Genomic DNA, 25,000 nt, shown 5'->3' with positions numbered 1-25,000 from the left:
TACATACTCACTCTGAAGACTTTTGCAGCCTCTGACTTAAAGCTACAGTAATAAGATTAGATTTTCATCCCCGGCAGGTGTTTTGGTAATCAGCTGGGTAGATATCAAGAATTGAAATGACTGTTAAACATATTCCCAGATAGTCCCTTTGAGGACGAGTAAAAGGCCTTTTTCTACACAGACGCTACATCTGCATACTGTTGCAGAGAGAAGCGCTGTATTGATTTTCATCTGACTACCGCCATATTCTTTCATTTGATTCATGCAGAAAACAAGCGTTCCTGACGAGAGATACAATTACATGACAATGAAGAAGCATTCGATAATTCGACCACCATCCAATTTGATTTAAAAGAGTCGATAATGTACCGTTTTCACTGCAATTGTGTTCCAACCGTGTGGAATTTCCAGATAGAGCTAGATTCATATTGATGAGGAACAAACGAGTAGTGTGAAGATTCTGATCTCTCTCCAAGGGTATTATCTCTCTTGGAAATATCAAAGATACGTTTTTTGAGAGGTTGTTCTTTTATTTTTAAACAGATTCATTGAGTTGATCCGAAACTGAGAGTTTGAAAATAAATTCTACGTGGACTAGCTTGCTTACCTGTCTATCTGTCTCTCTTCCTTTCCTTAGCAGGTAGCTAGTGTTTGTTCTCTGTCGATTCTTCTGAAGTGGTTTCACCCTCCCTCCCTCCCTCCCTCCCTCCCTCCCTCCCTCCCTCCCTCCCTCCCTCCCTCCCTCCTCACCTGTTTCTCCCCAGACTGGCAGGTATTCGTCCTGTTGTATATCCAACATCAGCTCCAGACCGTTACCCATCCCTCCCTTCATGGTCACCAGCAGCGGCCGATTATCTTGGCCAGAGTTGAACGTGTAACACTTCCCATAACGGGTGAAGATCTGAAACAAGAAGGCCAATGGGTTTCAATTAGCAATATAATGAAGAATGCCAACCAATAAAGGGCACTACTATGACCTGAGCCACAAGATACCCTATTCCCTGCATTTGGAAAGCATTCACTCTCCTTGACTTTTCCACATTTTGTTACGTTACAGCCTTATTCTTAAATTGAGTAAATTGTTGTTTTTCCTCATTAATCTACACACAATACCCCATAATGACATCACAATTGTCACAACATCCACAGAAGGGGGCGCCTCTCCTCGGTCGAGCGGCGCTCGGCGGTCGTCGTCGCCGGCCTACTAGCTGCCACCGATCTGTGTTTCAGTGTCTATTAGTTATGTCTGGTTTTTGTTTGCACCTGTTTTGTGTTTTGTCATTAGTGGGGGGGTTATTTAGTCTGTCTGTGTTTAGCTAGGATTTTGTGCGGGATTGTTCGTTGTTACGTGTGGTGTTACTTTTATTCTCTAGGCATTAGGGTTGCCGGGCTGCGCCCCGTCTGCCTTTTGAACGGAGCTTCTTTTTGTCAATTTTTTCTGACTGTTATGCTCCCAGCCGTATGTGAAACTTACCCGTGGATTTATTAAATTAAGATTGTTCCAACGGACCTCAGTCTCCTGCGTTTGACTCACTCCTTAAACTGTTCATTCCGCTCGTGACAACAATATCCCATAATGATATCACAATACCCCATAATGACAAAGCAAAAATTGGTTTTTAGACATTTTTCCACAATTATAAAAAATTTGGAAAGTATTCAGACCCTTTACTCAGTACTTTGTAGAAGCAACTTTGGAAGCGATTACAGCCTCGTGTCTTCTTGGGTATGACGCTACAAGCTTGGCACACCTGTATTTGGGGAGTTTCTCCCATTCTTCTCTGTAGACCCTCTCAAGCTCTGTCAGGTTGGATGTGAAGCGTTGCTGTACAGCTATTTTCAGGTCTTACCAGAGATGCTCAATCAGGTTTAAGTCCGGCCTCTGGCGAGGCCACTCATGGACATTCAGAGACTTGTCCTGAAGCCACTTCTGCGTTGTCTTTGCTGTGTGTTTAGGGTCGTTGTCCTGTTGGAAGGGTGAACCTTCGACCCCAGTCTGAGGTCCTGAGCACTCTGGAGCAGGTTTTCATCAAGGATCTCTCTGTACTTTGCTCCATTTATCTTTCCCTCGATCCTGACTAGTCTCCCAGTCCCTTCTGCTGAAAAACATCCCCACAGCATGATCCTGCCACCACCATGCTTCATCGTAGGGATGGTGCCAGGTTTCCTCTAGACGTGACGCTTGGCATTCAGGCCAAAGAGTTCAATCTTGGTTTCATCAGACCAGAGAATCTTGTTTCTCATGGTCTGAGAGTCCTTTAGGTGTCTTTTGGCAAACTCCAAGCGGGCTGTCATGTGCCTTTTACTGAGGAGTGGCTTCCGTCTGGCCACTCTACCATAATGGCCTGTATGGTGGAGTGCTGCAGAGATGGTTGTCCTTCTGGAAGATTTTCTCATCTCCACAGAGGAGCTCTAGAGCTCTATCAGAGTGACCATCGGGTTCTTGATCACCTCCTGACCAAGGCCATTCTCCCCCGATTGCTCAGTTTGGCCGGGCGGCCAGCTTTAGGAAGAGTCTTGGTGGTTCCAAACTTCTTCCATTTAAGAATGATGGAGGCCACTGTGTTCTTGGGGACCTTCAAAGCTGTTGAAATGTTTTGGTACCCTTCCCCAGATCTGTACCTCGACACAATCCTGTCTCAGAGCTCTATGGACATTTCCTTCAACCTCATGGCTTGGTTTTTGCTCTGACATGAACTGTCAACTGTGGGATCTTTATATAGACAGGTGTGTGCCTTTCCAAATCATGTCCAATCAATTGAATTTGCCACCGGTGGACTCCAATCAAGTTGTAGAAACATCTCAAGGATGTAAATAAGTTATTTCTGTTTTTATTTTTAATACATTTGCAAACATTTCTAAAAACGTGTTTTTATGTTGTCATTATGGGGTACTGTGTGTAGATTGCTGAAAATTTTATTTGTTTAATCCATTTTAGAGTAAGGCTGTTATGTAACAAAATGTGGTAAAAGTCTAGGGGTCTGAATACTTTCTGAAGGCACTGTACTTGTGGATGCAGCTTTTCTGAAAATCTGTAAACTGTAATGTGACAAAGACAAAATACACACTTTATACAGTAAGTCAGATATTGGCACTGAAACCCCTTAACACTCAAGAAATAAACGTATCAACATTAATGAAATGGGGAGTGGCTACAACAGTAGATACCTGGTGGGGGGGAGTGGCTACAACAGTAGATACCTGGTGGTGTGGGAGGGGGAGTGGCTACAACAGTCGATACCTGGTGGTGTGGGAGGGGGAGTGGCTACAACAGTCGATACCTGGTGGTGGGGGGAGGGGAGTGGCTACAACAGTAGATACCTGGTGGTGGTGGGGGGGGGAGTGGCTACAACAGTAGATACCTGGTGGTGGGGGGAGGGGGAGTGGCTACAACAGTAGATACCTGGTGGTGGTGGTGGGGGGGGAGTGGCTACAACAGTAGATACCTGGTGGTGTGGGGGGGGGGAGTGGCTACAACAGTAGATACCTGGTGGTGGGGGGGGGGAGTGGCTACAACAGTAGATACCTGGTGGTGGTGGGGGAGGGGGAGTGGCTACAACAGTAGATACCTGGTGGTGGGGGGGAGTGGCTACAACAGTAGATACCTGGTGGTGGTGGTGGGGGGGAGTGGCTACAACAGTAGATACCTGGTGGTGGAAACCTGGTGGGGGAGTGGCTACAACAGTAGATACCTGGTGGTGGTGGTGGGGGGAGTGGCTACAACAGTAGATACCTGGTGGTGGGGGGAGGGGAGTGGCTACAACAGTAGATACCTGGTGGGGGGGGGGGGAGTGGCTACAACAGTAGATACCTGGTGGTGGGGGGGAGGGAGTGGCTACAACAGTAGATACCTGGTGGTGGGGGGGAGTGGCTACAACAGTAGATACCTGGTGGTGGGGGAGGGGGAGTGGCTACAACAGTAGATACCTGGTGGTGGTGGGGAGGGGGAGTGGCTACAACAGTAGATACCTGGTGGTGGGGGGGGAGTGGCTACAACAGTACATACCTGGTGGTGGTGGGGGGGGAGTGGCTACAACAGTAGATACCTGGTGGTGTAGGGGGGGGAGTGGCTGCAGCAGTAGATACCTGGTGGTGGTGGGGGGGGAGTGGCTACAACATTAGATACCTGGTGGTTAGGGTATAACACCACACCACCCACAATACAAGGGTTAGGGTATAACACCACACCACCCACAACAAAAAGGGTTAGGGTATAACACCACACCACCCACAACAAAAAGGGTTAGGGTATAACACCACACCACCCACAACAAAAGGGTTAGGGTATAACACCCCACCACCCACAATATAAGGGTTAGGGTAAAACACCACACCACCCACAATATAAGGGTTAGGGTATAACACCACACCACCCACAATATAAGGGTTAGGGTATAACACAACACCACCCACAATAAAAAGGGTTAAGGGTAAAACACCACACCACCCACAATATAAGGGTTAGGGTATAACACCACACCACCCACAATATAAGGGTTAGGGTATAACACCACACCACCCACAATATAAGGGTTAGGGTAAAACACAACACCACCCACAATATAAGGGTTAGGGTATAACACCACACCACCCACAATAAAAAGGGTTAGGGTATAACACCACACCACCCACAACAAAAAGAGTTAGGGTGAAACACAACACCACCCACAACAAAAAGGGTTAGGGTAAAACACCACACCACCCACAATATAAGGGTTAGGGTAAAACACAACACCACCCACAATATAAGGGTTAGGGTATAACACCACACCACCCACAAGAAAAGGTCAGTGCTTTTAGTTCTCATAACTAAAATAGAGACAGTGTTTTCCACCACTGAATGAATAGCCAAACCACAGCATCCTCACACCACTGAATGAATAGCCAAACCACAGCATCCTCACACCACTGAATGAATAGCCAAACCACAGCATCCTCACACCACTGAATGAATAGCCAAACCACAGCATCCTCACACCACTGAATGAATAGCCAAACCACAGCATCCTCACACCACTGAATGAATAGCCAAACCACAGCATCCTCACACCACTGAATGAATAGCCAAACCACAGCATCCTCACACCACTGAATGAATAGCCAAACCACAGCATCCTCACACCACTGAATGAATAGCCAAACCACAGCATCCTCACACCACTGAATGAATAGCCAAACCACAGCATCCTCACACCACTGAATGAATAGCCAAACCACAGCATCCTCACACCACTGAATGAATAGCCAAACCACAGCATCCTCACACCACTGAATGAATAGCCAAACCACAGCATCCTCACACCACTGAATGAATAGCCAAACCACAGCATCCTCACACTACTGAATGAATAGCCAAACCACAGCATCCTCACACCACTGAATGAATAGCCAAACCACAGCATCCTCACACCACTGAATGAATAGCCAAACCAGCTAGCCAGATAAAGAGCAGTTATTTTCACTAACCAGACAGACAGGCATAGTTTCCTCCCAACTGATCACAAGAATACATTAATGCCTGTCTGCAACTGACATGGAAACTTTAACAGAATGATCTCCTGCTGCTACTAAAATGTTAATGTGTAATACTCTTTGAGTGTATGGTCAGTTTTAATTAAGAGCTCACCATGAGATAAAAAGGTGTGAGAAGGAGAGAGAGAGTGAAGGACTGAGTGAAGGAGAGAGAGAGTGAAGGACTGAGTGAAGGAGAGAGAGAGTGAAGGACTGAGTGAAGGAGAGAGAGAGTGAAGGACTGAGTGAAGGAGAGAGAGTGAAGGAGTGAAGGGGTGAAAGAGTGAATGAGAATGTGAGTGTGTGAAGGAGTGATAGAATGAAGGAGTCTTCTAAATGATACCCCATTAATCACTGAAAGACAGGTAGAGACAGAGAGATACTGAAAAAGAGACAGAGAGAAAGAGAGAGAGACAAAGAGAGAGACAGAGAGAGAGACTGAGAGAGAGACAGAGAGAGACAGACAGAGACTGAAATGGAGACAGAGAGACAGACAGAGAGACAGAGAGACTGAAATGGAGACAGAGAGACAGACAGAGAGACAGAGAGACAGAGAGAGAGAGTGAGAGAGAGACAGAGAGACAGAGACAGAGAGAGAGACAGAGAGAGAGACAGAGACAGAGAGAGACAGAGAGAGACAGAGAGAGACAGAGAGACTGAAATGGAGACAGAGAGACAGAGAGAGGCAGAGAGAGAGACAGAGAGAGAGACAGAGAGAGTGACAGAGAGAGAGACTGAGAAAGAGACAGAGAGAGAGACTGAGAGAGCGACTGAGCGAGAGACAGAGAGAGAGACTGAAATGGAGACAGAGAGAGACAGAGAGAGAGACAGAGAGAGAGACAGAGAGAGAGACTGAGAGAGCGACTGAGCGAGAGACAGAGAGAGAGACTGATATGGAGACAGAGAGAGACAGAGAGAGAGACAGAGAGAGAGACAGAGAGACTGAAATGGAGACAGAAAGAGACAGAGAGAAAGAGACACAGAGAGAGAGACAGAGAGACTGAAATGGAGACAGAAAGAGACAGAGAGAAAGAGACAGAGAGAGAGAGACAGAGAGAGAGAGACAGAGAGACTGAAATGGAGACAGAGAGAGAGACAGAGAGAGACAGAGAGAGAGACAGAGAGACTGAAATGGAGACAGAGAGAGACAGAGAGAGAGACAGAGAGAGACAGAGAGAGAGACAGAGAGAGACTGAGAGACTGAAATGGAGACTGAAATGGAGACTGAAATGGAGACTGAGAGAGACAGAGAGAGAGACAGAGAGAGAGACAGAGACTGAAATGGAGAAAGAGAGAGACAGAGAGAGAGACAGAGAGAGAGACAGAGAGAGACTGAGAGAGAGACTGAGAGAGAGACTGAAATGGAGACAGAAAGAGACAGAGAGAGAGACAGAGAAAGAGAGAGAGACAGAGAGAGACAGAGAGAGACTGAAATGGAGACAGAGAGAGACAGAGAGAGAGAGAGAGACAGAGAGAGAGACAGAGAGAGAGACAGAGACTGAAATGGAGACAGAGAGAGAGACAGAGAGAGAGAGAGACAGAGAGACTGAAATGGAGACAGAGAGAGACAGAGAGCGAGACAGACAGCGAGACAGAGAGAGACAGAGCGAGAGACAGAGAGAGAGACAGAGAGAAAGAGAGAGACAGAGAGACTGAAATGGAGACTGAAATGGAGACTGAGAGAGACAGAGAGAGAGACCGAGAGAGAGACTGAGAGAGACTGAGAGAGAGAGACAGAGAGAGAGACTGAGAGAGAGACTGAACTGGAGACAGAGAGACAGAGAGAGAACAGAGAGACAGAGAGAGAGACAGAGAGAGACAGAGAGACTGAGAGAGAGACAGAGAGAGACTGAGAGAGAGACTGAGAGAGACAGAGAGAGAGACAGAGAGAGACTGAGAGAGACAGAGAGAGAGACAGAGAGACTGAGAGAGAGACTGAGAGAGACTGAGATAGAGACAGAGAGAGCATCAAGTGGTTGGTGTCCAGTTCTACTGAAACTAACTGAGTGGGATACCTAGACAGTGACGCCTTGCAAATCATTTTCTTCACATAGGCTACAACAAACCTGTTGGTTTCCAGATGTTCTGGGGGACATATAAAGCCATCTAAATGTTATTGCCTCTACATAACAATACTGTGGAACACTACAATTTACCTTTACATACTATACACGGAGTGGACAAAACATTAAGAACACCTACTCTTTCCCTGACATAGACTGACCAGGTGAATCCAGGTGAAAGCTGTGATCCCTTATTGATGCCACTTGTTAAATCCACTTCAATCAGTATAGATGAATGGGGAAGAGATGGGTTAAAGAAGGATTTTTGGATTGTGTATGTGTGCCATTTAGAGGGTGAATGGGCAAGACAAAAGATTGAAGTGCCTTTGAACGGGGTATGGTAGTAGGTGCCAGGCGCACCGGTTTGTGTCAAGAACAGCTACGCTGCTGGGTTTTTCACTCTCAATAGTTTCCCGTGTGAATCAAGAACGGTCCACCACCAAAGGAAATCCAGCCAACTTGACACAACTGTGGGAAGCATTGGAGTCAACATGGGCCAGCACCCCTACGGAACTCATTCGAGTCCATTCTCTGACGAACTGAGGTGGTTCTGAGGGCAGAAGTGGGGGATGAATATCAATATTAGGAAGGTGTTAGGTATACTCATTGTATACTTACATGCCAAGTTCTATTCTACGGGTATTATATTGTGTTCTATTCTATGGGTATTATATTCGTGTTCTATTCTATGGGTATTATATTCTGTTCTATTCTATGGGTATTATATTCTGTCCTATTCTATGGGTATTATATTCTGTTCTATTCTATGGGTATTATATTCTGTTCTGTTCTATGGGTATTATATTCTGTTCTATTCTATGGGTATTATATTCTGTTCTATTCTATGGGTATTATATTCTGTTCTATTCTATGGGTATTATATTCTGTTCTATTCTATGGGCATTATATTCTGTTCTATTCTATGGGTATTATGTTCTGTTCTATTCTATGGTATTATGTTCTGTTCTATTCTATGGGCATTATATTCTTGTCACGCCCTGGCCATAGAGAGGGTTTTTATTCTCTATTTTGGTTAGGCCAGGGTGTGACTAGGGTGGGCATTCTATGTCCTTTTTTCTACGTATTTGTATTTCTTTGTTTTGGCCTGGTATGGCTCTCAATCAGGGACAGCTGTACATCATTGTCGCTGATTGGGAGCCATACTTAGGTAGCCTGTTTTCCTTTGTGTTTTGTGGGTGGTTAATTTCTGTTTAGTTGTCTAACCTGAGAGAACTGTGGGCTGTCGTTCTTGTTTCTTTGTTTATAGTGTTCTCTGTTTAATAAATTACAAGATGAGCACTAACCACGCTGCGCCTTGGTCTACTCCCTTCAACAGCCATTACAATTCTGTTCTATTCTATGGGTATTATATTCTGTTCTATTCTATGGGTATTATATTCTGTCCTATTCTATGGGTATTATATTCTGTTCTATTCTATGGGTATTATATTCTGTTCTATTCTATGGGTTTTATATTCTGTTCTATTCTATGGGTATTATATTCTGTTCTATTCTATGGGTATTATATTCTGTTCTATTCTATGGGTTTTATATTCTGTTCTATTCTATGGGTATTATATTCTGTTCTATTCTATGGGTATTATATTCTGTTATATTCTATGGGTATTATATTCTGTTCTATTCTATGGGTATTATATTCTGTTCTATTCTATGGGTATTATATTCTGTTCTGTTCATTCTATGGGTATTATATTCTGTCCTATTCTATGGGTTTTATATTCTGTCCTATTCTATGGGTATTATATTCTGTTCTATTCTATGGGTATTATATTCTGTTCTGTTCTATTCTATGGGTATTATATTCTGTCATATTCTATGGGTATTATATTCTGTTCTATTCTATGGGTATTATATTCTGTCCTATTCTATGGGTATTATATTCTGTCCTATTCTATGGGTATTATATTCTGTTCTATTCTATGGGTATTATATTCTGTTCTATTCTATGGGTATTATATTCTGTTCTATTCTATGGGTATTATGTTCTGTTCTATTCTATGGGTATTATATTCTGTTCTATTCTATGGGTATTATATTCTGTTCTGTTCTATTCTACGGGTATTATATTCTGTTCTATTCTATGGGTATTATATTCTGTTCTATTCTATGGGCATTATATTCTGTTCTATTCTATGGGCATTATATTCTGTTCTATTCTATGGGTATTATATTCTGTTCTGGTCTATTCTATGGGCATTATATTCTGTTCTATTCTATGGGTATAATATTCTGTTATATTCTATGGGTTTTATATTCTGTTCTATTCTATGGGTATTATATTCTGTTCTATTCTATGGGTATTATATTCTGTTCTGTTCTATTCTATGGGTATTATATTCTGTCCTATTCTATGGGTATTATATTCTGTCCTATTCTATGGGTATTATATTCTGTTCTATTCTATGGGGATTATATTCTGTCCTATTCTATGGGTATTATATTCTGTCCTATTCTATGGGTATTATATTCTGTCCTATTCTATGGGTATTATATTCTGTCCTATTCTATGGGTATTATATTCTGTTCTATTCTATGGGTATTATATTCTGTTCTATTCTATGGGTATTATATTCTGTTCTATTCTATGGGTATTATGTTCTGTTCTATTCTATGGGTATTATATTCTGTTCTATTCTATGGGTATTATATTCTGTTCTATTCTATGGGTATTATATTCTGTTCTGTTCTATTCTACGGGTATTATATTCTGTTCTATTCTATGGGTATTATATTCTGTTCTATTCTATGGGTATTATATTCTGTCCTATTCTATGGGTATTATATTCTGTTCTATTCTATGGGTATTATATTCTGTCCTATTCTATGGGTATTATATTCTGTCCTATTCTATGGGTATTATATTCTGTTCTATTCTATGGGTATTATATTCTGTTCTATTCTATGGGTATTATATTCTGTTCTGTTCTATTCTACGGGTATTATATTCTGTTCTATTCTATGGGTATTATATTCTGTTCTATTCTATGGGTATTATATTCTGTTCTATTCTATGGGTATTATATTCTGTTCTATTCTATGGGTATTATATTCTGTTCTATTCTATGGGTATTATATTCTGTTCTGTTCTATTCTATGGGTATTATATTCTGTTCTATTCTATGGGTATTATATTCTGTTCTATTCTATGGGTATTATATTCTGTTCTATTCTATGGGTATTATATTCTGTTCTATTCTATGGGTATTATATTCTGTTCTATTCTACGGGTATTATATTCTGTTCTATTCTATGGGTATTATATTCTGTTCTATTCTATGGGTATTATATTCTGTTCTATTCTACGGGTATTATATTCTGTTCTATTCTATGGGTATTATATTCTGTTCTATTCTACGGGTATTATATTCTGTTCTATTCTATGGGTATTATATTCTGTTCTATTCTATGGGTATTATATTCTGTTCTATTCTATGGGTATTATATTCTGTTCTATTCTATGGGTATTATATTCTGTTCTGTTCTATTCAATGTTCTATGAACAATTCTTCAACATACCAACGAGCCTACAGTGAAAGTTCTTTATTCTCACCAGATAAAGTGAATATGAAAACCCACACAGCCTTGTAAAGAATGACTTATATAGACACAGCATTCTCTCTGTCTCTCTCTCTCTCTCTCTCTCCCCCTCCCTCTCTCTCTCTCTCCCCTCCCTCTCTCTCTCTCAAATTAATAATTCAAAGAGTTCCTAAGTGTGTGGTGAGCCCCAGGCTATTTTACACAAAACAATCCAAGGAGACCGCTCTGTCAAGCTGTTGACTATAGTCGCCAGGGAGGGAGGACTTTTCTCCTCACTGATTCCTAGATCAGCAGAGCCACAAAGGTAGGCTGATCCCAGGTCTGTTTGTGCTCAGATCAGCACAGCCACAAAGGTAGGCTGATCCCAGGTCTGTTTGTGCTCAGATCAGCACAGCCACAAAGGTAGGCTGATCCCAGGTCTGTTTGTGCTCAGATCAACAGAGCCACAAAGGTAGGCTGATCCCAGGTCTGTTTGTGCTCAGATCAGCACAGCCACAAAGGTAGGCTGATCCCAGGTCTGTTTGTGCTCAGATCAGCACAGCCACAAAGGTAGGCTGATCCCAGGTCTGTTTGTGCTCAGATCAGCACAGCCACAAAGGTAGGCTGATCCCAGGTCTGTTTGTGCTCAGATCAGCACAGCCACAAAGGTAGGCTGATCCCAGGTCTGTTTGTGCGCTTCATATGAACAGAACATTCAAATCGAAGATGCAACGGTGTGCGGTTCCTTCTTAACAAAACATTCTGATTCTGCACTGAAGGTTGTTAGAATGACTGACCACATGTTCATTTCCTCAGCCAACAAGACAAGTAACGGACAGCAACATCACTAGCCTATGTCAATCTACTATCCCCCGTTAGTAGAAAAGTTGACCTACTCTTTTGGTCAGCTTGTCGAGAAAAAAACATGACCTATTTCTGGGACAGTTGTGGGACGATAAATCCCAAATTTATACAACCAGTAGGCCTTGGCAACATTAAATGAACATTAAAAAGTAATGAGTCCGATGCAACAGATCAGAACATTTAGCTTAAAATGTTGATAAACGATTATTTCTTCACATTAAAAGCACAGCAATGCACACAAGGCAGTAGGCTACGCTAGGGTTGAATGGCGGGAACATGGTTATTGAGATTTACCGGGGTTTACCGCCCCCCCCAAAACCACTCCCGAAAGCGGTAAATTATAATAAATGATTTATATGAAGAGCATGGCGTGAAATTGAACTGTTAAATTATATGCCATGTCTAAATATGGCTTCTCTAAGGCCTCTGCATGATGAATCAACGCTCAGGGTGGGGACAGACAGCCCATCTCAGTGTGCAGTAAGTTATAGTCTATACTACAGTGACATAATCTACACATCTCCAGCTGGATTTTTGGGGGTCACCTTGTTTTTAATTGTACATTTTTTTTAATGTATTTTTTATTACAGCTGTTGAGTTTTAAAACAGCCTAAACACTCGAATATCGTTGCTTTTAATCAGTGCATGCCTACAAGCTCTCTCTCTCGCAGACTCTCTCTCTCTCTCCATCAACTCTATTCAAATTGCATCCAAAATAGATAACCCTCTTCTATATTGATATATATTCCTATATATAGACGTCCTAGCCTACCTCTTTCAGGTAATACATTCAATGCAGTGTTAGCCTTATATTTACATAATTAATGATGGGTTATGCATAATAAGTTTCTAACTGATAGCTTCTGGTAATACGCACATACCTGTGCTCCACTGGCCTCTCCTTAAAAAATGCTTGGAGTCCCATGCAGAAAAAGCTAGACTAGAATAGCTTGCTGGACATCATCATTTTAAGAAATGTTTAAAAATCTGATTCCAATAGACTATTCGAAGAGGGACGCAAGCTCTTTTCTTGCTGAATGTTAAATAAAGCAGCCTATAGAACTCACAGAGTAGTTTGAAAGAAGAGCGGAACGCTTGATGGTGGTAGGATATAACAGTTATTAATTCAGACCCAAAACCATTCAGACCCATAACCATTCAGACCCATAACCATTCAGATGGTGGTAGACTATAACAGTTATTAATTCAGACCCAAAACCATTCAGACCCATAACCATTCAGACCCATAACCATTCAGACTCCATAACCGTTATTAATTCAGACCCATAACCATTCAGACCCATAACCATTTAGACCCATAACCATTCAGACCCATAACCATTCAGATGGTGGTAGACTATAACAGTTATTAATTCAGACCCATAACCATTCAGACCCATAACCATTCAGACCCATAACCATTCAGACCAATAACCATTCAGACCCATAACCATTCAGACCCATAACCATTCAGACCCATAACCATTCAGACCCATAACCATTCAGACCCATAACCATTCAGACCCATAACCATTCAGACCCATAACCATTCAGACCCATAACCATTTAGATAGTGGTAGACTATAACAGTTATTAATTCAGACCCATAACCATTCAGACCCATAACCATTCAGACCCATAACCATTCAGACCCATAACCATTCAGACCCATAACCATTCAGACCCATAACCATTCAGACCCATAACCATTCAGACCCATAACCATTCAGACCCATAACCATTTAGACCCATAACCATTCAGACCCATAACCATTCAGACCCATAACCATTCAGATGGTGGTAGACTATAACAGTTATTAATTCAGACCCATAACCATTCAGACCCATAACCATTCAGACCCATAACCATTCAGACCCATAACCATTCAGACCCATAACCATTCAGATGGTGGTAGACTATAACAGTTATTAATTCAGACCCATAACCATTCAGACCCATAACCATTTAGATAGTGGTAGACTATAACAGTTATTAATTCAGACCCATAACCATTCAGACCCATAACCATTCAGACCCATAACCATTCAGATGGTGGTAGACTATAGCAGTTATTAATTCAGACCCATAACCATTCAGACCCATAACCATTCAGATAGTGGTAGACTATAACAGTTATTAATTCAGACCCATAACCATTCAGACCCATAACCATTCAGACCCATAACCATTCAGACCCATAACCATTCAGACCCATAACCATTCAGATGGTGGTAGACTATAACAGTTATTAATTCAGACCCATAACCATTCAGACCCATAACCATTCAGACCCATAACCATTCAGACCAATAACCATTCAGACCCATAACCATTCAGATGGTGGTAGACTATAACAGTTATTAATTCAGACCCATAACCATTCAGACCCATAACCATTCAGACCCATAACCATTCAGACCCATAACCATTCAGACCCATAACCATTCAGACCCATAACCATTCAGATGATGGTAGACTATAACAGTTATTAATTCAGACCCATAACCATTCAGACCCATAACCATTCAGATAGTGGTGACTATAACTATTAATTCAGACCCATAACCATTCAGACCCATAACCATTCAGACCCATAACTATTCAGACCCATAACCATTCAGACCCATAACCATTCAGATGGTGGTAGACTATAACAGTTATTAATTCAGACCCATAACCATTCAGATGGTGGTAGACTATAACAGTTATTAATTCAGACCCATAACCATTCAGATGGTGGTAGACTATAACAGTTATTAATTCAGACACATAACCATTCAGACCCATAACCATTCAGATGGTGGTAGACTATAGCAGTTATTAATTCAGACCCATAACCATTCAATCTTTGTGAAGAGTAGTGAAAGCCTTCTGCACCTAATTCTAGTCTTATAATATTTAAAGATTTTATTAGAATGATTCAGATAAGGACACTGAAAGCGAGGAAGGAATGAAGCAACAATAGAGAGAGAGAAAGAGGAAGTAGACCAATAACATTAACAGAAATATTAGGAAAGATATATCTGCATCAGCTATCTAATTATACAAAATGTGTCTATTGTTCTAAACAGCTTCTACCCCCAAACCATAAGACTCCTGAACATCTAGTCAAAATGGCTACCCAGACTATTTACATTGCCCCCCACCCACTTCCCTCTCCACACCACTGCTACTCTCTGTTGTTGTCATCTATGCATAGTCACTTTATTAACTCTACCTACATATTACCTGAACTAACCGGTGCCCCTGCACATTGACTCTGTACCGGTACCCCCCTTTTGTTTGTATTTTTTTAAATGCACTGTTGCTCGATCCACCTGTTGTATTCAGCATTTCACGGTAAGGTCTACTACACCTGTTGTATTCAGCATTTCACTGTAAGGTCTACTACACCTGTTGTATTCGGCGCATGTGACTAATAACATTTGATTTGATTTATTATATGGGTCGCTCATTAATGTCTTAATCGAAATTACTGTTTGCCTCTTATAATCTCGTCGTCCCCTTATGCCGTAGTTTGTACATCTCAATTGTCAGTAGAAAGCACATTTGTTTAAGCAAGTCAACCATATCAGCTATGTTTTTTATCAGCTGTTTTTTTTAAAGGCAGTAAAATGAGGCTGAATGAATTGTTTCGCTGCCAGACAAGGCTCCGCTGATAGCCAGGTGTAGGGGGTGTTGGGACTCTGCTGTTGGGACAGCTTTATGTAGGCCCTAACAGTTTGTGGGCACCGTTTGTCACTGTTATAGTGCAATTAATGTATTGTTTAGTGTTGTGTTGTGTAGTGACTTTGCTGGCATGCATCCCACTTTTAATTTTTTTTCTTCACCATGCTAAAATCGCCACTGCTAATAATATGTAGTAAAACGTTCAGGTTTCAGGGCCTCCCGAGTGGCGCAGCGGTCTAAGGCACTGCATCTCAGTGCTAGATGCGTCACTACAGATTACACTTTCAAATAGCTCTTCGTTGACTGTTGCTGGGTGTTATCGTCCTCCATCAGCACCGGCCTGTACCCTACCTGCCCTAAGCTCTCTCCTGGCCCCTTACACTAAGTCTGAATTTGTCCTGCTAGGTGACCTAAAGTGGGACATGCTTAAACTACCTGACCAAGTCCTAAAGCATTGGGACTCCGTAAATCTTTCTCAGATTATTACCAATTCCACAAGGTATGACTCCAAACACCAAGAAAAGGCTACTCTCCTTGAAGTTATCCTCACAAATAATCCTGATAGGTATCAGTCTGGTGTTTTCTGTAATGACCTTAGTGATCACTGTTTTACAGCCTGTGTTCGTAATGGCTGCTCAGTGAAACGACCTGTCCTGATTTGTCATAGACGCTGGCAAAAAAAATGTAATCAGCAAGTCTTCCTTCATGAACTGGCCTCTGTAAAATGGTATAGAATCAGCTTGATCCCCTCTGTCGAAGACGCTTGGACCTTCTTTTTTGATATTTTCAGTGGTATTATTAACAAACACGTCCCCATAAAGACAATTTCAGCCCCTGGTTTGACCGTGATCTTGCAGAGTTACTCCACCTCATGAATTGCATCTGGCGAAAGGCTCGGCACACGCATACTCAGGCTGACTGACTCTCGTTCAGGCAAATGAGAAATAAGTGCCCTCAGGCTATCCGGAAGGCCAAAGTTAGTTACTTTAAGAGGCAGTTCTCTCTCTGTGGGTCTAACCCCAAGAAGTTCTGGAAAACGGTTAAAGACCTGGAGAATAAACCCTCCTCCTCACAGCTGTCCATGTCCCTTAATGTTGATGATGTGGTTGTTACTGACAAGAAGCACATGGCTGAGCTCTTTAATCACCACTTCATTAAGTCAGGATTCCTATTTGACTCAGCCATGCCTCCTTGTCCATCCAACATTTCCTCATCTCCCACCCCTTCTAATGCGACAAGCCCCGATGCTCCTCCCTCTTTTTCCCCTGCCCCGCTACAAAGTTTCTCCCTGCAGGCAGTCACAGAGTCTGAGGTGCTAAACGAGCTCCTTAAACATGACCCCCAAAAAACCTCTGGGTCATATGGTTTAGACAGTTTTTTCTTTAAGGTTGCCTCCCCTATCATCACCAAGCCTATCTCTGACCTTTTTAACCTGTCTCTCCTCTCTGAGGAGGTTCCCATTGCTTGGAAGGCAGCCACGGTTCGTCCTTTATTAAAAGACTCAATCATAAACACTGTTACTGACAGTTGTGGCTGCTTTGCGTGACGTATTGTTGTCTCTACCTTCTTGCCCTTTGTGCTGTTGTCTGTCTCCAATAATGTTAGTAAAAAGTTGTGTGCTGCTACCATGTTGTTGTCATGTTGTGTTGCTACCATGATGTTGTCATGTTGTGTTGCTACCATGTTGTTGTCATGTTGTGTTGCTACCACGCTGTGTTGTCATGCGTTGCTGCCATCCTATGTTGTTGTCTTAGGTCTCTTTTTATGTAGTGTTGGGTTGTCTCTCTTGTTGTGATGTGTGTTTTGTCCTATATTTATTTATTTAAAAAAAAATGTTTTATCACAGCCCCCGTCCCTGCAGGAGGCCTTTTGCCTTTTGGTAGGCCGTCATTGTAAATAAGAATTTGTTCTTAACTGACTTGCCTAGTTAAATAAAGGTTAAATAAATAAAATAAATAGATCCGGGTTTGATCCCGGGCTGTGACACAGCTGGCCGCGACTGGAAGACCCATGAGGTGGCCCACAATTGGATATCACGAAATTGCGGAGAAAAAAATACGTTCAGGTTTGAAAATGCCTCCAGCTCATTGCAAAGTGGTGCGTGACTGATGAAGCCTGCATTTGCTGTTTGAGATGCTGTAGCAGCAGCTCTCACACTGTCTGACAGATTTTCCACTCAAAGGCTCTGCATCTGTATGCTGTACAAGTGTGATAAATAAGATACATAATGAATATATTGTACACACATCCAATTTAATTCCACAAAAAGAATGCTAATTAATCTATAGACCGATAAATGTACAGTGCATTCGGAAAGTATTCAGACCCCTTGACTTTTTCCATATTTTGTTACGTTACTATTACGTTTCAGGTAAGACCCAAATGCAGACTGTGTTGAAGTAACAATGTTTATTACAGAAACAGGGGCAGGCAAAGGTATAGGACGGCAGGCAGGCTCAGGGTCAGGCAGAGTGGTCAGGCAGGCTCAGAGTCAGGAGAGGCAAGGGTCAAAACCAGGAGGGCGAAAAAGAGAGACTGATAAAAGCAGGAGCTGAGAAAATGCTGGTTGATTTGACCAACAAGACGAACTGGCCACAGACAAACAGAGAACACGGGTATGAGTACCCAGGGGATAATGGAGAAGATGGGCAACACCTGGAGGGGGCTGGAGACAAGCACAAGGACAGGTGAAACAGATCAGGGCGTGACAGTTACAGACTTATTCTAAAATGGATTAAATTGTTTATTTTTCCTTATCAAACTACACACAACACCCCATAATGATGTAGCAAAAACAGATACAAATGTATTAAAAACAAAAAACTGAAATTATGATATTTAAAGTATTCAGACCTTTTACTCAGTACATTGTTGAAGCACCTTTGGCAGCGATTTCAGTCTTGAGTCTTCTTGGATATGACAATACAAGCTTGGCACACCTGTATTTGGGGAGTTTCTTCCATTCTTCTCTACAGATCCTCTCAAGCTGTCAGGTTGGATGGGGAGCGTTGCTGCACAGCTATTTTCAGGTCTCTCCAGAGATGTTCAATCGGGTTCAATTCCGGGCTGTGGCTGGACCACTCAAGGCCATTCAGAGACTGTCCCAAAGCCACTGCAGCGTTGTCTTGGCTGTGTGCTTAGGGTTGGTGTCCTGTTGGAAGGTGAGCCTTCACCCCAGTTTGAGGTCCTGAGCACTCTGGAGCAGGTTTTCATCAAGGATCTCTCTGTACTTTGCTCCATTCATCTTTCCCTCGGTCCTGACTAGTCTCCCTGCAGCTGAAAAACATCCCCACAGCATGATGCTGCCACCACCATGCTTAACCGTAGGGATGATGCCAAGTTTCCTCCAGATGTGACACTTGGCATTCAGTCCAAAGAGTTCAATCTTGATTTTCATCAGACCAGAGAATCTTGTTTCTCATGGTCTTAGAGTCCTTTGGTGCCTTTTCAGAGGAGTGGCTTCCGTCTGACCACTCTACCATAAAGGCCTGATTGGTGGAGTTCTGCAGAGATGCTTGTCCTTCTGGAAGGTTCTCCCATCTCCACAGAGGAACTCTGGAGCTCTGTCAGAGTGACCATCGGGTTCTTGGTCACTGATTGCTCAGTTTGGCCGGTCAGCCAGCTCTAGGAAGATTCTTGGTGGTTCCAAACTTCTTCCATTTAAGAATTATGGAAGCCGCTGTGTTCTTGGGGACCTTCAATGCTGCAGACATTTCTTGGTACCCTTGCCCAGATCTGTGCCTTGACACAATCCTCTCTCGGAGCTCCTTCGACCTCATGTCTTGGTTTTTGCTCTGACATGCACTGTCAACTGTGGGACCTTATATAGACAGGTGTGTGCCTTTCCAAATCATGTCCAATCAATTGAAATTACCACAGGTGGACTCCAATCAAGTTGTAGAAACATCTCAAGGATGACCAAAGGAAACAGGATGCACCTGAGCTCAATTTCAAATCTCATAACAAATGGTCTGAATATTTATGTAAATAAGGTATTTCTGTTTTTTATTTTGCATAAATTTGCAAACATTTCTAAAAACCTGTTTTCACTTCCTCATTATGGGGTATTGTGATGTCATTATGGGGAATTGTGATGTCATTATTAGGGTATTGTGTGTAGATTGATGAGGAAAAACATTAATTTACTTAATTTTAGAATAAGGCTGTAACGTAACAAAATGTGGAAAAGGGAAGGGGTCTGAATACTTTTCTGTTTTACCTAGTGACACCCAGCCAATCAGCAGAGGGCTGTTTTACCTAGTGACACCCAGGAGAATATACCAGTCCACCCATTATGACATAATTCTATTCATTGTATTTATATGGGGTGGCAGGAAGCCTAGTGGTTAGAGCGTTGGACTAGTAACCGAAAGGTTGCAAGATCGAATCCCCGAGCTGACAAGGTAAAAATCTGTCGTTCTGCCCCTGAACAAGGCAATTAACCCACTGTTCCTAGGCCGTCATTGTAAGTAAGAATTTGTTCTTAACTGACTTGCATAGTTAAATAACTTTTAACAAAAAATAAAATAAAAAAATACTTTCCGAATGCACTGTATTTCCATCAATTAAAAAGTTAAAAAGCATTATTTAGCATTTACATTTTTTATTCTTCTCCTGGACAATTGGCCAGCGGCAATTTTATTTCTCGTCTTGAAAAAAAAAATATTGGCCAAAAGATGGCTATTACCGGCTAATTTAAACCCCGCCCTGGACATACTCAGCTTCTACACTGGATGTACAAGGCATTTGACACAATGGTTGATTTGGCAATGGTTGATACAATAGATTTGTTTGATGAGTTTTAAGTGCACAAAAAGGCTTATACATTACAACCATTGTTGTTGTCAAATGTGTTATACATATGTAGTACAACCTGAGTATGTAGTGGGGGCCGAGACCACCTGAGAGGAACAAACATCTACAGGGATATAGCGATCAGACAACAGCTTCACCAGCTTGACAAAAGGTATATAACCTAAAACACTTACCTCATGGGAGCTACAGTTACTGTGATAGGACTGCTCTGTTCATGGTGCAGTGGGAATTTAAGTGGTAATGTTGTAATAGCCGAAAGCGAAGAGATGCTATGGATCAACAGAGATAGCTGAAAAAGGGTTCTCTCTCTCTCCCTTTCTCCCTCCAGCGTGCTCTCTCTCTCTAGCTCTCTCTCTCTTTCTCCCTCTCTCTCTCTCCCTTTCTCCCTCTAGCGTGCTCTCTCTCTAGCTCTCACTCTCTCTCTCGCTCCCCTTCTCCCTCTCTCTCTCTCTCTCTCTCTCTGCCTTTCTCCCTCCAGTGTGCTCTCACTCTCCCCTAGTGTGCTCTCTCTCTAAATAAACATAAATATTGGTTGTATTTACAATGGTGATTGTGTTCCACTGGTTGCCCTTTTCTTGTGGCAACAGGTCACAAATCTTGCTGCTGTGATGGCACACTGTAGTATTTCACCTAATAGATTTTTGAGTTTATCAAATTTGTAAAAAAAATAAAAAATGGAATTCTTTATGGATCTGTGTAATCTGAGGGAAATATGTGTCTCTAATATGGTCATACATTTGGCAGGAGGTTAGGAAGTGCAGCTCAGTTTCCACCTCATTTTGTGGACAGTGGGCACACATCCTTTCTTCTCTTGAGATCCAGGTCTGCCTATGGCGGCCTTTCTCAATAGCAAGGCTATGCTCACTGAGTCTGTACATAGTCAAAGCTTTCCTTTATTTGGGTCAGTCACAGTGGTCAGGTATTCTGCCACTGTGTACTCTCTGTTTAGGGCCAAATAGCATTCTAGTTTGCTCAGTTTTTTTGTTAATTCTTTCCAATGTGTCAAGTAATTATCTTTTTGTTTTCTCATGATTTGATTGGGTCTAATTGTGTTGCTGTCCTGGGGCTCTGTGGGGTCTGTTTGTGTTTGTGAGCAGAGTCCCCGTACTAGCTGGCAGAGAGGGATCTCCCTCCAGGTTCATCTCTCTGTAGGTGATGGCTTTGTTATGGACGGTTTGGGAATCACTTCCTTTTAGGTGTTTGTAGAATTGAACGGCTCGAATTTGTCTCCACTTTTGTGAATTTGGGGTGATCAGACCTTGGTTCAAAGATATTGAGGAAGATGCCAGAGCTGAGGATGATGTTAAAGAGTTTAAGTATAGCCAATTGGAATTTGTGGTCTGTATATTTCATTTAGGATACTCTCTCTCTCTTTGATGGTTTGGAACAGAGAATCAATAAATATGTCCCTAGGACAGGAAGGGCAGGAAGTAATGTATGTGTTAAAATGAGACAAGGTGATTGATAGATAAAGGCTGAACCTAAAAGAGACAGAGGAAGGTGGCAGTGGGAGTGTCCCTATTCATTCAACAACAGTCAATATCCTGGACCTGCTCTCTCTCTCTCTGTCTCTCTCCCTCTTTCTCTCTCTCTCTCTCTCTCTCTCTCTCTCTCTCTATCTCTCTCGTGTGTGCGTACGTACGTAGGTGCGTGCACACGTGTGTGTGAGTGCATGACTTCCTGCCTGTCCTTTAGTCTGTGATTAAAAAACAAGGTTCAGCCACTCACATCAACAGCTCTCTACAGCTCACTCCCTGAGTCCAAGTAGCACCTCGTTGACTTTCCAAACCAACCGTTACATTTTCCATAAACTAGCACAGGGTTCCCATTTGGTTAGTTACTAGTCTTACTGGCAACATTAATGGCTTTCAACTGCGGGAACAAACTAGTTAGTCGGAGAAAATGGGCCCCAAATACAATATATATTTCTTTATCAGAGTTGAGTTGACATTAAATATAAACGCAGTACATTTTCGGCTGCGTAAGTACTTTCCCAACCATCTGTTTGTTACATTATTTAGTTAAATGACCACATCCTATCCTGAGTCATCGTCGCGCTTCACGTCTAGCTTTCTTTTTAAAATTAATATCTCACGTTGTGGATACCACTAAAACCACATCCAAAGGATGGCACACGCTGGTTTTACAACCCTCAAACTGGGCTTTTAATCATAAAATGGAAACTAAACCGGTATGTTACTCCATAGTGAGTCTCAAGACGACTTCACTGGATGATAGATCGGAATTAATGGAACTGGAGATTGCCAATAGTGTTAATGCTGTAAGAATTAATTAGCTGGGAGGGAGGGAGGGAGGGAGGGAGAGAGGGAGAGAGAGAGAGAGAGAGAGAGAGAGAGAGAGAGAGAGAGAGAGAGAGAGAGAGAGAGGGAGAGAGGGAGAGAGGGAGGGAGGGAGAGAGGGAGAGAGGGAGGGAGAGGGAGGGAGAGAGGGAGAGAGGGAGAGAGGGAGAGAGAGAATTCATGAGCCATGATGCAGAGGTAAAGATGAATAAATCAAAGCCTGATCTTCATTAGAGTCTACATTGGTACAGAGAGCTTTGGGTTTATGTTCACAAATTGATTCAGCATGTTGGAGGAGGCGTGCAGGTATGTGTGTCTGTGTTTTCAGCATTCCCTTGATTTCAAATATGCTTACTGGTCCCAGATCTGTTTATGTTTTATAACCAATGGCTGTTGTCATGCCAACATGTTTAAGATCTGGGCCCAGGACCACAGTACATTAGTTAGTAATAGACATACAGATGTAGGGTCTTAATTTGGTCACCCTGTTGCAGGATAACTTTTCTGCGATGCAGGAAATGTAAAATGAGTACTGTATTTGACGATTAAAAAGGCTTCTGAGTTTGTAATTTCCACTTTGAAATTTAAGACTTGATTTTCCCTTACGAAAAATGTATCAACCTCTACAAAAATGTACATGAATTATAATTCACGTAATAATTCACATTTCCTGTTGCTTCAGGATTATTTTCCTGCTGTAGAAAACTGGCTCATATTAAGATCCTATATATGTGAAAAATCTTCTTTAAATGAGGAAATCTGAATGAAATACACTGTGGATATCACTTTGTTGACCTGTAGTTTGTGTGTGTGTGTGTGTGTGTGTGTGTGTGTGTGTGTGTGTGTGTGTGTGTGTGTGTGTGTGTGTGTGTGTGTGTGTGTGTGTGTGTGTGTGTGTGTGTGTGTGTGTGTGTGTGTGTGTGTGTGTGTGTGTGTGTGTGTGAGTGTTAGTGTGTGTGTGTTAGTGTGTGTGTGTTTGAACTGCCTGGGTAATCTGAGCCTATACTGCAAAACTGGGGCAGCTCTAGTATGGCAAAAAATTTGAGGAACTGGTGGCATTTGAGGAAAAGGTGGCACCCTATGACGCTGCCATGTTGAAAGTCAATGTTTGTCTATGGAGATTGCATGGCGGTGTGCTCGATTTTATACACCTGTCAGTAACGGGTGTGGCTGAAATAATCGAATCCACTATTTTGAAGGGGTGTCCACATACCTTTTGTATATATAATAATCATATATTGCTGGGGGGGTAAAAACTGTCTAAACTCGCAATAAAAAACAACTTTGTTGGCTGATTACTAACAGTTGCTAATCAATTCCAAGCCCAGAACTCTTAAAAACATAAACAATAATTACATAATAAGGTCATACAACATTGTTATGATCACCAAAATACCAATAGGCTATAACTTGTTGCAGCAGTACCACATGGCTTAACAATAATATAAACTCTTATTTCAAGTGTAAATCAAACTGTGTTTCGCTGTCCACAGACTCACGGTGCTGAAGTTGCGAGGCCCGCACACCTCTCCCTGGAAGCGGCAGTAAAGCAGCATCTCCTCCATCTGATGACCGAGGCGGTCCAGGAGCTGCAGCATGGACGGCTGAGACTCCAAGGGAGGAGGCAGAAAGTGGTTGAAGTCCAGGATCCGAGAGAGCGGTGACCACGGCGGCTCGTTGCTGCTGCTGTCATGGTCGGTCCCGGGTGTAAGCATGTCCCTGGCGCCGGGGGACACTTGCCAGTTCCTCCCTAGAAGTCCTAACCATCTTCCCGCGCTGAATATGTCCGGTTTCTTCATGCGACGCGGTATGAGGAGGTTCTGGTTGCAAATGGTCACCGCGGGGAAAACGAGACGTTTGGCGTACACCATATGCGCCTTGGTGTGCACTGGCGAAGAGAGGAGGTACCGGACCCGGTTTGAGGACCAGGTGAATAGGAGAGCGACAGCTGTGAGGAAAGCCAGCAGCCAGGCGAGCCTGCGGGGGTAAGAGCCGTTCAGAAATACATGTCTCAGTCCATGGAAGGTAGTGTGTTTCAAGAACAGCTTCCCTGCTTCCGTGAGAGAGTCCGGTGTTCTGCTGGCTTTCGCTACTGAATCGCACTGACACATATTTGGAGATATAGGTAGTGCGCAGATCAAGACTGACCCGACAACCGCAGCTGGCATCAGTCCCGGTCCTGCATTCAGAATGGAGTCAAAGCGCCAATCCAGATGACTCTGTGTCTGTCTATCAATTAG

General features: G+C 42.6%; 1 protein-coding gene across 2 annotated transcripts in view; it reads right to left on the bottom strand.

The window, feature by feature from the left end:
* Positions 1-25,000, bottom strand: part of LOC106566196 (acid-sensing ion channel 1) — a 381,807-nt gene that overhangs the window by 80,892 nt on the left and 275,915 nt on the right. Inside the window, exons 1-2 of one of the 2 annotated variants that reach the window (XM_014134070.2) lie at positions 24,260-25,000; positions 751-901 (exon numbers count right to left, since the gene is read on the bottom strand). The exon at positions 24,260-25,000 is cut by the window's right edge and continues 988 nt beyond it. In XM_014134070.2, the coding sequence (XP_013989545.1) occupies positions 751-901; positions 24,260-24,928 (820 nt within the window). In that variant the 5' untranslated portion in view covers positions 24,929-25,000. The remainder of the gene's footprint in view (positions 1-750; positions 902-24,259) is intronic. The other variant, XM_045691956.1, reaches the window with a different exon arrangement.

The sequence above is a fragment of the Salmo salar genome, chromosome ssa12 (genome assembly GCF_905237065.1).
Source record: "Salmo salar chromosome ssa12, Ssal_v3.1, whole genome shotgun sequence".
NCBI lineage: Eukaryota > Metazoa > Chordata > Actinopteri > Salmoniformes > Salmonidae > Salmo > Salmo salar.
Note: the sequence above shows the minus strand (reverse complement) of the source record. Positions and strands in the feature narration are given on the sequence as shown.